General features: G+C 37.4%; 1 protein-coding gene across 1 annotated transcript in view; it reads left to right on the top strand.

The window, feature by feature from the left end:
* Positions 1–16,638, top strand: part of SMURF2 (SMAD specific E3 ubiquitin protein ligase 2) — a 66,823-nt gene that overhangs the window by 13,229 nt on the left and 36,956 nt on the right. The window contains exon 2 of the mRNA XM_049811637.1: positions 15,856–15,894. Coding sequence (XP_049667594.1) covers positions 15,856–15,894 — 39 coding nt within the window. The remainder of the gene's footprint in view (positions 1–15,855; positions 15,895–16,638) is intronic.

The raw sequence follows: 16,638 nt of genomic DNA, 5'->3' as shown, positions 1-16,638 counted from the left end.
CTAGCTTAAATTGTACCAATGAATAATACTTGAAATACAGTATCTGATTCATCATTTCAAATGCTACAATGAAAAACCTTGTGAAAACATATATATAGGTCTTTTTCCTTTTAGCTGTGAGAACAATGCCTTTACAGGGGACTAGACTGGCTATGTAGCTGTTGTAGGGCAATGAAATAATACTGCTTCTCAATTCTGTTATTTGCTCTGACTGCATCTCAATTTCCTAAAATCCCAAGATCTTGTTCTGTTTCCCAGGTTCCTTTCCTCTGTCCCACCTGGAAGAACAGGTACTGGCTCTGCAGCGGAGGTTGCAGCAGGCAGTTCCAGATTTGTGGCCCCTTTGCAAGGGCAGGGTGGTTGCCGTAGATGCGCAGTTACTGGGGTGGGGATGTTCTGCAAATCCCCAAAGAGTTGCTTCGGAGATAGGTGTGCCCTGTATGTAACTGCATCATAGCAATCATGTCACGTAGGTTTGCTGTATCACTATCAACTGCTCTAAATTATTTTTTCCCTGCACCGAATAATTTCTTGTGTTTCGCATCCTCTTATTTTAGGAACTTCCTACAACTTTTCTCATTCATACCATGTGTTAGCAATGCTGTGTGCAGTCCACCCTCTAGATTCTAGAAGTAATCTGTGCTACCTGTAGCATAAACAATCTCCAGTTCTTTCCTATGTGGAGTTCGTGCTCTTGATTTCTTATTTATTTTACTATTTTTTTTCCTGTCTGAAACCAGCGAAGACATCAGCCTGTTTTGAATGTTGTATGGATATTGTCATGAAGACAGACGCTAGCAGGGATCCTCAGCTAGCCTACAAGTGGGCAAATACAGTTAAATTTAGTTTTGCCAACAAATGTAGCAGAAGATGACCATAGGGTAGTGTGGAACCAGCTGACAGTAAATGGCCTTTGCATATTGAATCATGGTGTCTGACTGGTCTTCCAAGTCAGTCCCAGGCAGAAGAGTCCAGGTGCGCTTCCTCGACTGCTCAGCATGAATTAACAAAGTCAGATTTGAACACTAGAGATGAGTGAGCAGCTCTACAGCCCCCGAAAATGGAAGAGACGGATGTAAATACTCTGTATTTTTTGTTAGCGGAGTGGATGCATTCTCATCTTTCTGTTTATTATCCAGAGTTTTAAAAAATTTGGAAGACTAAAAGTATCAAAAGAGTATCTAATGGGTGGGTATGTGTTTCTGTGAACACAGTGAGCTTTTTAAAGTACAGTAGGAATTCTGGGCAGTGTATAAAACCTGAAAAGAGTGAGTCTACTTTTTTGCATCCGTATAACTGATTTATGTAATCTGGAATGTAAAGACTTAAGTTCTGTTAGATTTTGTTTAGGAGTGAAAATGTCATACGCAAATTGTTTTTGCATATGTTTCCCAGATTCTCTGTAGGTAGGTTTAAAAAAAAACAAAACAAAACCCCAAAACACCACATATTTTCTCTGTTGCCCCTACCCTTTTAAGCTGCTGTCCAGACAAATATTTATAAACAGAAAGTAATGCAGTTTCTTTTGCATGCACAAAGCCCTGGGGAAAACAAGGAAATGTTTTAGTGTGTGTGTGTGAGGCGTTTAATACTTTGTTTTGCTCTGATTTATCTTTCAAAGAGCTGTGGAGGCCTGCCTAAAAAACTAGAATGCACTCCCTGTGAGCTTATATTACCTTTGTTTAAAATAGTCAAACCTCTACTGCTGAAACTCAGGAATTCATGGACAGAATGACTAGAACAGCAAATATGACTTTAAAAAAATGTGGTTATTGGATAAACTGGTATGAGCCCAGCTGCTGTGGATAAATTGATTTTGCTGTTGCTTTAAATCTATGATGTGTTGGTATTTTGGCAGAGTAAGAAAAACAAGGATATTAGAAAGTAATTTACTGCACTGGGATTAGTAAAGAGTGTTCTGTTTCTATGACTGGGGCAGAACAGGATGGTTTAGATGTGTCTGATAAACAGGACGAGGTCTAGTCTGACAGCTGGCAACAATAGCTTTTGCTCAAAGTCAGGTGTACTAAATTAGCAAATCTATTACAAGGATACAGGAGAAATCTCACAGAAGACAGCCTTGTAGGCAGAAGTGTTGCCAAATGGGAAATGATTCATCGTCTCTGAATGGGATGAGCACTGAGCAGAAGCAGTTTAAACCTCAGACTGCTTTGGCTCATAAACCACCAAATATGCGATTAACACTTTATCTTCTCCAATCCTGTGTTTTTTATTGTCTCCTGAGCAGCAGTCTATATTTAGGATCAAAATCTATGTGACTCACTTGTTTGTTCTAATTTCTCTTTTGTATGTTTGAATGTGTTTAGGTACTTTTTTGACTTTTAGTTAAATAACAAAATGTTTGCATGCATCCTAAAAGCATTCCCATCTTGTGACCCTTTGGCAATATCACCTTTTAGCGAGGACTGTTATGTGTCTGGAGTGCAAGCATGAAATGAGTGACGCTGGCAGAACTTGGTGAACTGATTTAGTATAGTTTATTTGCTTATATTTAGTGAAAATACATGATTAGCTGGAGATGTGGTTTGATGTAGTGTTCCAGTTCCAAGGCGATCACTGCATTTTGATTTTTAGTATTTTAAAAGCTTGTATTTATTTAACATTGACAATGCCATTCAGAGTCTACAATGCACAAAGATAAACAGGAAATATGTTTGTGAATTCTTAAATTTAGTTAATAATCAATGCAGAAAGGAGGTACAGTTTACAAAGCTAGTGGAAGGAATGCAAAAAGGGGAAAAGGCGTGTGCCCTCTTTGTTCCTTCGTTGTTCATGTAGCTGATCAGAGTTTTAGCATGTCTCTGGTCTTGTTTTAATACAAATTGTCGTATTGGCTTGAAGATACATAGATTATAGAGAAACTAAAGGAATTAGGTCATTGCAAGGTGTTCTGTGTTAAATAATTGAGATGTAAGAAGATAGTTGTGAGAGGAAAAATTATATTATTTGGTAAGTTAATATGTTGTTTAGCAAATAATTGTATTTGGGGGGGCCTGGAATAGCACTCAGTTAGCAATAGAGATATCCAGGGAGCCGTGTGCCTAGGAAACAAATGTAAAGGTTCCTCTGGAAAACTGGGCTGCTTTTACCTTGCACTGCAACCATGTAAGAAATAGTAGAAACCAGGAGAAGTGATACTTTGTATAACGCTTTGTGAGTGGAACTGAAAGAGTGAAAAGCACCAGAGTAAACAAGGGCTTTCCATTTCTGTGTCCCCTCAAAATCCCATCGTGTCCACTCAGCCTCGTAACTGGTGTTTGAGATCGATGGAAATACTTGCATGCTCATTACGTTTGAAAGCCATTCTGCCTTTGTAAACGACTAGCAATAAAATATCCTCTAACTTCTTGGAAATACCTTCTTGGACTTTTATGCATTTGCTATACTGCTAGGAGTATTGATTCACAGTGTTACACTTTTTACATTAATATAATCAGCTTAATACGCCTCTTTTCAGTCTCACCTGCTTCCCATTATCTTTCTTAGTCTTCACTCTCTACTGCTTATTATCTTCTACCATGTGCTCCTCTTTCTCCAGAAAAGTTCTTGTCTTTTCACCACTTGAACATTGCATCTTCCCAAAAGATTTCTGAAGTTGTAGTTTAAATTGCATGGTAAGCTTTTTGGGGCAAGATTCTTTATTTTCACCTATTGGCGAGCTATTTAATCTGAATCTCTTGGTGTTCTGTTTCTTTAAAATCCCTTTTATCTTATTTCTTACAGTAGTATATAAATTGTACTGATTTGACTAATTTAATCAACTTGTCTAAAAACAAAGCAAAACAAGAAAAACATGGCTTTAACATAAGTTGCTTTACTTTTGTTGAAATAAATAGGATTGCTCATCCAATTAGCTCATCTCTGTTTAACAGCACCAGCTTCTTAAACTGTTTGGATTTGTACTGTAGAACACATCTGTTTACACAGAGAAACTAAACTGAATCTGTTCATATTAAAGGACTGCAATAATTTAAGTAAATCAGTTTATAAATTGTGTAGTCTATTGATATAATTAGTTCCTGGAGATGAGGCTTCATGGTTATCTGAGGGGGGAAAAAGGCTGGACTGAAGTACATAAGAATTTTAATAACATATGAATGGTGATGTCTTGGTTTTCTGTATGTACTTTCTTTAAGCAGCTGGCATTTTCCCCACTTACATGGTATTGCATTTCTGCAGGTAAAGACAGAATTATGTAATCAGAGGCATAAGTTTAGTAACCAGGTAAAGGTGTGTATATAGGCCACACATCTTTCTGCTGACCCTTTTTTTTTTGGTAGAAGCCAAACTGTCAAGTTCTAGAGAGAGAGGCAGTTTCCAGAGTTGAACGCATTCCACTAAAACCAATTTCCCCCCCCCAAAAGTAAATATAGGGACTTTGTGCTTAAATATCTCAACTGCATTAAGGGAGGAAGAGGCAGGAGATAGAGGGAGAGATCTATCAGGGAGATAGATCAGAATCCATGTCTGAAGTTGTGGATATTGATGATAATGCAGAAGGATGTAAAGAGTGCATCACTCATCTGTATTCCCCCATATAATATGATTTCAGTACATCAGGTGTAGTAGTAAAACAAAACTGTGCTGAAGTAGGAGTTTAAATTAAGGGCGGATGCTTACTTAGTTTTTTTTGCTAGTGATAGTATCAAAATCATGATAGTCATGAACTCTTTAACATTAAGGTTATTTTATTAGGGAATTATTTTTTAAAAATTACTCAGATATTTCAAGTTATATATTTGAAATGCCAGAATTGACTTTTTTTTTCCCCCTAACGAAAGTTGTCACCTTAGCTGCTGTTGTGTTTTAGGAATTGTTTCTTATAAAGCAGCTGACAGTCCTTTTGTTAGTGTTGGTAAAACTAATATTTACAGTATTTTGCTGAAGAGTGGCATGAGAATTATTCATGAAGGGTAAATGATGTGCATGCTTTTGGTGTGTCTTTTTTTTTTTTTTTTTTTTTTTGGTGTGGTTCTTTTCCTTTCACCTCTTCCCAGAAAAGCCCCAGCAGTAGCAGTGTCCCCCAGGATCATGTCTGTAGTGGAGACAGAATTTTGAGACTTCCTGTTTAAATCAAGTGTGTGACTGTGTCCGGACAGAGATGGCAGTGGTCCTGCAGTCTGGAAAGCTGCTGGTATCTACAATTCCTGATACCCAGGAGTCTGGGTTAGTTGCAGGTGCCTCTTGTCTGAAGCCCCTTTTAAAATTCACGTCATTTTTGTCTGGTTGGTAATTAGATCATGAATTTCTTTTGTTGTTGCTTCTACTAGAGAACATTCAGACGGTGGAGAGTTCTACTGCAGTGAAACAAATCCGAGGGCTCTGCTTCTGGTTAGCATTTTTTTTCCCCCAGCACATTTTCAGAGGTGTACGAAATACATCAGATGGAACAGAGCTATAATTTGTTTCTTGTGTTAGCTACCCTTGCCCCCCCGTCCCCATCCCCTGCCCCGTTCCTATCAAAACAAGTTGAGAAATACATGGGTAAATTTCCATGTTACCTTTTTTATTTACCCATCCTTCAGAGGAAGAATCCTGTGCTCTCAAGTATTTTGCAAGTTGATAATTTTGGACTAATCACTTCTCTCTAACTGGGTGTTGGTTAAAAAGTAGCTGCTGGGATTTCAAACAACTCTTTAAGGATTGAGGTAAGATTTTAGAACAGTGATTCATAAGAGTATCCCCTTTTCCTTGCCTGAGCTCTTATATACTATTTTATTTCTGTATTTCTAGGATGAGTTAATACTTGTAATAGAGTTTACTTCACTCACACTTGCATATAATAACCACCTCTGCAGGTTTGAGATTAGTTAACCTTGCTAATGTTACTTTAAATTTTTTTTTAAATGGGTGTTATGTTTTTAGTACTGCAGGATGATAAAATAATAAAAAAATAGAAAGGATCATACAGCAAAGCTGGTGAGTTCATTTATCTTTAATGGATTTCTGTTTCCCACCCTGATTTTGTTTACTGGAATACAATTTTAATGCTTACTACAAATGTGAGAAGCAGAACAGATAAGTTTGAAATTGGTCTGAATATTGATCTTTGACTGCTGACTTTTTTTTTTAGTATTCTAATAGCTGCTAAATTAAAGCTATGCTGTTTCCTCCCTCCCTCCCCACCCCAAGTGACCAGCATAGTATTCAGTCTTTGTAAGCTGTGTATTTATGACGACTTCATGGTACAGTAGTGGTTTTTCAGATGTTGAAAAATGGACGAGGTTTGAGGCTTAGGCCATTTTGGAGTAGGGTGGAGAAGTGAAGTGGAATTTCTAGTGTATGAAGGTTATGCATTAGAAACATCCTGGCTGGTCTGAGAGGCTCCATCCACACTAAACCAGGAAATGCAAATATTCGCAATAGCCTTTGTTTTCTTAAAGTTTCCCACGTGTTATTTCTGCTGCTTTTTTACTGTTTGAGACTGTGACTGAAGCCCTAGTTTACACAGATCCCTGATTGGTATGGTTTAATACTGTATCATTCAGATTTAATTTGCATATTTGGTATATAGCTAAAAAAAGGGCAAAACAAAAACAACTTAAGGTTTTGCATCTACATATTCCATTTCACTGGTTCAAACGTGGATCTCCATAAAAGAGACTTGTAAAACTTCATGGTAAGATTTGAAATACTTGGGGAGGGTTGCTACCTTCATTGCAAAAGTGGCAGCATAATTTCTTTCCTTTACCTCCTGACAGGCGTATCAAATAAACTGGACACATGAATAGAGTTGGTGACGTGTGTGGCAGTAAGCCCATCGCTGAATGAATCTAGGAAATGTGAATGCATTAGTTGCTTGAAGGAAGAATTCAATGGTGTGGGGAGTTTTGTGTTTTGTTTTACTTTTGGCTTGGAGTGGAATAAGGGAGGAGAAGTGGAAAGGGAAGCCTTTTGTTTACAGTAGAACAATACTGTGAAGTAGACATCATGATGTTAAAACAGGAGTCTAAACATGGCAAATCTAGGCAGACTCCATCTGGCCATGTCCACAAGTCATTTAGACATCCCCGGCACAGACTGCAGGAGTCTTGAGTCGCTGTCGTGTCATCTTCCCCTTATGGGACTTCAAAATAACCTTGGAGACTCTGTCCCAGAATTTTATTATTGCATGAGATGAATGATTTATTGGCTTAACTGTTTATATTCAGTGATGCAATGCCTCTTTATTAACATTTCTTCTGTGATAAATGCATGATGTTTTAATATTGAATTGTAATCTCCATGAGTTATATTACATGCAAGTAATATGGGTCTAGAATTCTAAATCCAGTCAAAGCACCACCTACTCTTATAGACAGAATTTAATACAGTGAATCTGCGGGAAAGAAAAATGTAGTGTTACTAAGTTAGTTTCTGGCATATTTTGCAGTGATTTAAAGTATATTGCGTTATTAGGACATTTTTCACTTCTGGGTAGTCCATACTGCTGTTTGGTGCTTGAATGCAGGTTATTGTTTAGTCCCAGAGGAATAATTGTGATTTGTTGAGACAGATTTCCAACTGACAATGCTTATAAGCAGGTGCATGTGATTGTTTGAAATGGGTTTCATTTTACACGCAGTATATTAAGGATTTAGCATCTGGCTTGTGTTGAAGTTGAACTTGCAGAAATGTGTTCATGGGACAACTTAGAATTTTTACAATTATTAAAGGAAATTCTGGTTACAGGTGCTTTTCTAGACTAAGGTTATCCTAACACGTATTTTAGGAATTTATTTTAAAGCTGTCTACCTTGTGTTTGGCTATCAGCCTAGCAATAATGCTTTTAAATGTCACTTAGAACAAGTGTTGAATTTTTTTTTTTCAACCTGGCAGGTTAGTATTTAATAGCACTTTAAAAATTCATTAGTACTTCTGAATCATTCTAACGCATATTCCTAGTAAAACAGTTAGAATTGATACATGATTCTAAATTTGCATTAACTTTAAACTAGGTTTATAATTCTGAAAGAGAACTGGAAATTAGTTTCCTACCAGTATGAACTGTAAGTGTACATGGTAAGATAGCTGTGCTTGTTGAAGAAGTTACCATCCCTTCCAAGTTGTCCTGGCTCCCATAGCTCTGAGGGCAGAAGGGATCACGTTATGCCTTTCCTAATTCACATCAGAAAAAGGTATCTAGATGAAACAGCTAGTGATGGTGGTTTGAGGTTTACCTGGCTGCTCCAGAAGACAGTGCTTACACTGCAGCTCTTTCCTGCTGCAGAACCATGGATCTAGGCAATGGTGGAGAGTGTTTACATTTAATCTAATCCGGCAGAGTATGTCTGAAATCAGCATCAATTTGTCCAGTGTCCTTGGGTGAACTGGGCTTCCCTGTGCATGTCATATGGCACCTTTGTCTCTGCGTGTGCTGCCTCTATACTGGCCCCAGAAGAGGGTGGTGGTTGGGTTTTTAATTTGGGTAGCACTGAATTTCAGATAAAGTATTGGGGAAAATAATTAAACCTTTTTAAGAAAGGTATGCCGGCCTCTGTGTTTGTACATGTTTGGTACTAACTAGTTTAGAGCTCGTTAGATTATTCTAAATTTCTAGTGCTTTGTGAGACTCAGAGCAGCTGTCAGTACATAAAATAGAGCAGACTCGGAGCAGTTGTGTGTATACTTGTAAGAGAAATGCTTTTTTCAGTGTTTTAATTCTGTGCTTCTGAGTGTGCTTTGGGAAATAGAAAATAAAACTCCATCTGAATGTTTAAGGTTGCGATTGTGTCTCCGAAAACCTGAAGGGTGTTAGCTGGTTATTTTGGTATCCTGATGGCAAAATCTGCTTTTTTAACTTTTTTTTTTTTTTTTAATTTTAGTGAAATAGATGTCTCGAAGTGCAAAACAGAGACAGGAGGAAAAATGAGCTGTTTGCATTAAAATGAAAATATTGGGGGGTGGGGTGTATTTTGTTTTTAGAGCTGAAAAACTCCTGAGTATGGAGTGCACTTTTCCAGTGCAACTGCAAGTTGCCATCAGGAAGGTAGTCTGGCTAATCCTTCCTCATTTGCAGCCATGTGCTTCTGCCGCTTCCTTTGCATTATATCTACGGGTGGTGTGACTGCAGGATAAGTCAACGCAGCTCTTGGAGCCAATGGCAAACTAATCCATCTCCCCAGAAGGTTAGTTTTCTGTTAAGCCAGTTCAGCTTCTTGATCTACCTTGCATCCATATGATTGCTAGACCTGATATGAGAGAGGAACAGCTGCAGGCCTCTTTATTGTTAGGTGCAACGTGAAACCCTCCAGCTCCTGTTGATCAGCAATCATGGTTAGAATAATGGTCAGCTGCAGCATTCTTATCCATTTCATGTTTCAATACCTTCTTTACTCAAAACCCCTGCGCACCTGTAAAACTTGTATTTGTTAGGTTTGCCTATCTTTGTGTGTCCCTCCTTGACAATAATCAATTGCAATCTTCTAAAATGCATGAATTTAATTAACTGAAAGTAAATTCTTAGTTTATGATCATGTTCTGTCACTTTGTTCATCTGCAGAAAAAACACCTTTCAACAGAAATGAAAATTGAAAGGAAATGAAAGTGAAAAAAAAATCATGAGATTAATTGTAAACCCAAATTTAATGTGAGTAGTTGGGATAAACAATTTTATTTCAAAACCTTAATTGAGGAAGCTGTTACCTCAACAGCTGTATTTGCAAATCTGTATGGCGTTACTTACAGCTCTTTGTTTGATGAATAGTTGAAGACCTCCTGTTTTATATCTCCCCATGTGGGAATTTAGGCAGGTCCAAGGAGGGAATGCAGGCAGAAAAATTTCAGTTTCTCGGTAGCGTGCCAACAATGGAAGAAAACAGTAGGAATTTGTTAGAAACGTTTAAAGTATTGAGCTATCCTGCTGGAACCTGTGCACGGTGTGCTGTTTGCCTGTCGTTGTTCTAAAATAAATAAGTAAATTTATGAAGGGTTTTATACAACATGGAGAAAAGTACGTCGTGTCAGCCATAGGTTCAAACACCCCAAGCAATTTCTGGGTCCCAGGGGCAGCCATCCGAAGGCGAGGAGGGGCCTGTGTGTGCGTTCATTTGTCTCCCTCCCTCTCCCTCCCCCAAGCAGGCTCATTCCAATCAGCAGTGTAATAGGAATGCAACCACAGTCTGGAGGAGGAAGGGGAATTTTTGGCAAGGAGAGGCAGAGCAGTTGGGAGCTTTATTCAGATTAAAGCATAGACGACCATTCATTATCAGTACAACACACATTAGCAACAGCATAGCATTGTGTTTCTACAGCTGGGACTTATTTTAGTGATTGTATTGCGCTGCGTATTACATGCAAACAACTGGGATCTGATCACAAAAAGCAATGCTAATGGCTTTCATTAAAAGATGGTGTTTCTGTAGGGGGAGGAAAGCCTTGTCTTCAAAATGAACTATTGTGGTAAAAATTGATAGGCAGCCTGTCCTTCTCCTCGCTATCCCATGTGTTATGTATGTCCTGGAACAAGCACTTTTTCTGGAGAAAACCCTTGGGGAAAATAAAAAAAAAACCCGACAGGAATTATAATGTTAGAACTGTTGGTTGGATTCAGAAGGCTGAACTAGTTTTTCTATGGTGATGACACGTGAAAAGCCAGAAGATTAGTAAACATAATCTTAGCTTTGGACCCAGTCCTTTTCTTCCCCCTATAAACTCGGGGCTGTCTGTTGACACAGTATGGGTTGGTTATGGGTGTCTGACATGAGATGGGAGGGCGTTTTCTTACTAAGTCACATAATGAGTTTTAATTTTGTCCATTATGTGCTTCTGCTTCTTCAGCTGGTGTGCTTGCTTCCATGGACATTTATGATTACTTTTTATTTTCTTACTTGTCTTCCTGTATGTTTCACTGATAGTATCAGTGAAATTTTTTTACTTAAGATAGCGTAAGCAATATTATTTTTTAATATAGAAATTTTAAACCCACTATATTTCTGTTGTGATTGTCTACAACAGTAGCCCTGAGGTGCTTGTACCTCGTGTTGCTGGGTTCAAACACACTTAAACCTTGTAATTTGTATTACATCAAGAGACACATTATAACAGATGAGAGCGTACAAACATACAGGTAGCATAACACTAAAATGTACCTATGAGTACGAAGGAATGTGGTGAACAAATTGTCTATAAGCAGTTTGATATAAGTTGGAAATACCTGTGAGGGTTGAATACAAGATCACTACACTTAAATGTCCAAGTTCCTTAAATTCAGATAACATTTTCTTTCTTAACGTTGCCTTCCTCAATGCTCATCCTAGGTTTGTCATCCAGCCATTGAAGGTGAATAGGATCATTGAAGACTCTTAGATCATCTCTAAGATATGGTGATTCTGTGAAATCTCATACCTCTTTATGAGTTTTTGCTTGACTTCATTGCAAGCTTCCTACAATGGCACTCTCCACTTCATGTTGTTCTTCCCTTTCAGTATGGAGACCTTGTGTTATAGATATGCTTACTATTCAGAAATAAACATACTTTAAAATACTTATATCAAATAGTGGTAATGTGTAATATAGGGTACCTTCCATAACAACAGATTGATGTCCTAAAAAGTTTGATTTTTCTGTAAAAGTGATTCCAAAGTAAAAAGCAGTCATAACAAGAGTTCTTCAGTAGCTAGCAAAAAGAGCAAGAGGAATTCAGAAAATGAGATAAATATTTATCTTTCTATAAAATTCACATTTTCAATAATCGTAGTTCCTTTCAATTTTTTTGTGGGTTCAAACAATTATTTCATCCCCCTCTATAATAGCATGTAAATTTTAATAGCTAACACATAAATTAGATTGCAGGAGTTTGGGGATGTTAAATATTTTGCATTTACTTGCAATAGTTAAATTCTTTTTCAGTAAACCATTCATTGTCAGTCACTGGAGTAACAAATCAGAAAAAGGAAATTGGCAAACATGATTCACTTAATTCCTATTTTTGAGTATTTGAGAACTATGTGTAGTAAAGCAGTCATGGAAGAAGACTAGGTAGCTTATAATATTATGCTGTTTTCAGGTGTCTGTGAACTGACCTGAGTAGCATATGTTAGAATGAGATCATAAGGCGTGATAAAAAGATATTTAATGAACGTATAGTATATAAAACTTATGTGCATGTTTGTCTTGGCACGTATATATTGTTCCTTCATATTGGAATATTAATGTTCTCTTTTCTGTAGACTACCCAGGAAGTCTGTAATAAATACAAAACATAGCTATCCACTGACTCATTGATACTTTGTAATAAATATTTTATCTACATATGTGTACTAGAAGCCATTAATGTCTTTTGATGATGCACTTATGGTACAATGCTCCACCCCCCTTTTTTTTCCCCCAAACTAATGTCAGTATATACAGGCATTGGTTTGTATTCTAGTTTCTGGAAACCTTCGGTGCAAATTTTAAATAGCTTAACTTTTTTTTGTTTAAAAATAATTCTAATGAAAAGTGTTTTAAACAAAGAACGTAGAAATAAAAAATAACCTTTTCAGTGTCCTTGTGCCTTTAGAGGATCTATTAATGGTGCAGCTCCACAGATCTGATAACGATGTGGGTTTGGGTCCAGAACCATCAGCATTCGAACTTGGCTTTGCTAAAGAAAACAAATCTTGCTATGGTTCTTTCTGGTTTTTGAATCTTTAGCTCAAATTTGACATAGGATAGAGGCCTCAAAGATAATTAAGCGCCATGAGTTTTATGCGGATTGTTGCCTGGATAAAGAGGAGACCCTAGCAGTGACCTGAAATGAGAGGAAAAAGCTGCAGCGAGAGATCCCATGTTGCTGGACCACTGGAGAGTCTGCGTGGGAGAGTGTCTGTCTAAATGCCTTACCGGTGGGAAAAGCCTCAGCTATAGCTTTCAGTCAACCATAAAACATAAATCCATAGGAAACCAAACTTCCTTAGTTTTATTCTCAAGGAACTACTAATCAGTTGGTTATCAGAATATTCAGAATAGGTTTTAATACAGTGTTGAAACTGTTAGAAAAGTGGAGCATAAACTCCGGTACTTTTCCCACCAGTGGGAAAAGTTTTGTCCAAAAAAAGTCTTGAGGTAGATTAGAGCTCTGTGCATGGCAGACGGTTGTTTCACGTAGAATTGAGCTGATGCTCCTGGGACCTGTGCTTTTTCACCTAGAAACACCTGGCAGAGAGGGTGTTGTTAATGGAAGATTTCTCAGCATCTCTCCTGTTTTGTTAACCTGACAAAGCCAGAGTGGGTTGACATGTGACTTTCCTTAAATGTGGTTGCTAGAGAGGGAAATCTTGAGCCAAAAATATTAGTTTGTTCACTCATGGCTAATTGTTGGGGAAACGCTTATTAGTCTGTATGTTGTGCATGTGCCCAATCTTATAAAAATGAGACTCTGGTTAAATTGCACTGGCAGGCTTGCTTAATATTTTGAAAAGAAGTGTTTATAATTAGTTAACCTTGCAACTTCTCTCTCAAAAGACCAGTCAAACATCTTATTTTGGACATTATACAATTTCAGGAACATACTGTATGGCTCACTGTGCTATAGATGAATTTTTACTGAACTGTTGGATTTAAAGCCTTCAGCTTCACTTGACGCTTCCCGTTTCTTGTAATGGGTGAAATCTGTGCAAATAAATATATCCTTTGAGATATTTTTAAAAAGTGGCCATCCATATAAGCATCTATTTTACTTGAAGTTTTTCACCACTAGATGAAAGGTGGCAGATGAGCAGTAACCTGTTTCAGTTCTCGGGTGAGTGGTGTCTGTTGACAACTCAGGCTGAGGACGTTCTTGGTGTAATAAAATCTTAAGGAACTGCAGAAGCATTTTTCTAAGTTTGTCTTATCCGTTCCTTTAAATGTCTTTTTAGTTGTTATCAGTTGTATGGATAGAGTAGACTTTAAATTGCTGGGCACATGGAAGCCTTTAGTAGCTGTGGGTTTTTATTACACCATCCTGAGGACTTTATTTGAATGTTTCGTGCAGCAGACGGTGATGTGACAATCTGTTTCCTATACGTGCTTGAACTCCATGTATCAGAAATAACTAAAATGTTTGGTTCTCTATTAGTTTTTTACTACTGTCGTCTGCTTACAGTGGAATTATTGGGTGAAAATCCCTTAAACAGAGTTCTGCTTTAGGATTACTATTATGTCTTTGAATGGAGACAAACAATTTTTTTTTTTACCTTTATCATCTTTCTAAAAAAACCCCAAACTAATAACCACCTGGAACCAGGCAATTTTTTTTCAGGTTAACAGTATTGTTATTAGCACCCCTCTGCATCAAATATGCTGAAACTTCCCTGGGAGCTTATATATACCTTTCCTGTGGTATATGTCAGTGTGCAGGGATTGTTTTATGACTACCTATAGTCATTAATAGGTGTCCCCTTCTGTTTTATGGAGGACCAAAACTCATTAGACCCAAGTAGAGTTTTAGCTACATTTTACAGTGCTGAATTCCTGTGGAAGGCAGTTTCACGGAAATCATCCATCTTCATGAACATAAAAATTGGGAAAACATTAATTCCATTGATTTAGAATAATATGTAACTTTGACTGTGCTAGCATACAGAACTATTCAGGATGGTGCTTTTCTGCCATGACCATGGAAATCTCCATAAGAGTGCTCGTGGACTACCTCAGTTTACTTTTATTTGAAAGTATTTTTATGTAAAAGAAATTGGAGAATCAGTAGCCCTGCAGGATCAGTTTGAGAATATTCTATGGGGGAAAGCATGACATGACCAATTTTGTTTGGTTTTAGGTGGTGGCTGTGGGATGTGATTATTGGATGCACTTTTCTGTCTTTGCATTTCCTGATAGTAATAAATACTGGCGATCTCATAGAAAAAACATCCAAGGGAATCGTACACTGAGGAGTCTTCTGCAGCATTGGTTCCAACCAAATACCTCTTCCCCACCCCCACTTTTATTTTTTGCACTAGCTGTGGGAATTCACACATTCACTTAATACCCAAAAATCCTTTTGGGTTATCAGTAAATATTTTAATGTTTCACAGGGGAGTCTAGTATTTCCTGCTTACTAAACCTGTGATAATAGATAAGCCTATGTCATTGAACAGTGGTGCATTTTGTGAGAAGTCTTCTGTGTGTACCTTGGCATCTTTATATGAAATTTGTCCCCTTTGACCTTTTATTTATTTATTTATTTAAATCTACTCTGTTCTCCGATGAGATTGTCAACTAAAAATACCAAGGGAAAAACAAACGCAACTGTTCCTCCCTTTTAATTTAAACAAGAAAGCCTGAAACAATTATCAGCTTCTACAAATAAAACATATCTTTGGAGCCATCAAAACTGGCATTAGAAGTTGGTCTAGTCCACCCAAATGTTTCTCAGGTAAAATCTTTTATTTAGTTACCCCACAGGATAATAGAAAAGCCTGGACTGCCTGCCTAATGCACTATTTTTTACGGTCAAGGAAGCTTTTGCTGGTCTGTGGAACTGAGCATAAGACCCTGTTTGTGTAACAGCACTAATTTTACTGGCGCAATTGTTTGTGCCACTGTATGGTGACCTACTTAGAAATGGTGCAGTTCCCTCAGTAGGTAAACACAGAGTTGGCAAAACCATTGAGGAAAAAAAAAAAATTTGCACGTGAAACTATTGCCTGAGGAAAACACTACCATATCACTTCCACTATAACCTACCTAAAGGTAAATTGCCAAAGGTTGACAATTCTGGCTCAGCTTTCAGGAATTATTTTACATGACAATATAAATGATGTAGGAGCACAATTCATTTATGTTAATTCATTTTATTTTGAGCAGGATTTTCTGGAATGCTGGACAGGTAAAGTAACTTTTTAAAAGGTTGGGAATCAGTAACTTAATTTTCTATTTCTGTTTTTCTTACAGTACTGTGTGCAAAAAACTTGGTGAAAAAGGATTTTTTCCGTAAGTAGCTGTTAAAGTTTTATTTGTTTATAGATGGGATAAATATTTTGCAGGTGCTGTACATCAGTGTTTGCACATGATTGTTGTATTAAGATATTTGCATTAAGGGGGCTGGGGGCTTTGATGTTTTCACACCATTTTATTTCAGGGCTTCTAATTTTTTCCTAGGTGACACTTGTCACACATAATAATAATTAAAACACTGACACACTCTGTTTCTGATGGGAGTGGGAAACAAATTTACTCTCTCGGACAAATTACATGTTTTTCAATTAGTGCCACATATTTATTAAAATGTTTTTCATATAAGAACTTTTTGTCCAGCAGACAGATGTACATCTTAATTATTAATAATCCTGTCATAATACTCACCTACTCTGAAATTATATTTTAATGAATTTTAATAATGTTTTGAAAGAAGTGCTAAGAGGTGGATGAAGGAGACAGAAAGGAATGTTATTGGCTGTGTAGGCATGCACACACAGATCACCTGCCTGCCGCCTCCCACGTGGGAGTAGGAAGAATTTGAAAGATCAGACCTGAACTTTGGGAGGAACTTGAAGAAGGGATGATAGAGAATTTTATTGTAATTTGTGATACTTCTAAAACTTGCTTTATATCTGATTTCTGTATTGATTGCAAGTTTTCAGGTGTTTAACAGTTTAATAATGCCCCAAAAAACCCCTCAAGACTTGAAATCTGTGATGCACTTCTGTACTGAAGCGCAACTCTCACAAGGTCCTG

Source organism: Accipiter gentilis, chromosome 10 (assembly GCF_929443795.1).
Source record: "Accipiter gentilis chromosome 10, bAccGen1.1, whole genome shotgun sequence".
Classification (NCBI taxonomy): Eukaryota; Metazoa; Chordata; class Aves; order Accipitriformes; family Accipitridae; genus Astur; species Astur gentilis.
The sequence above is the reverse complement of the archived record's forward strand: the minus strand, read 5'-3'. Positions and strand labels throughout refer to the sequence as shown.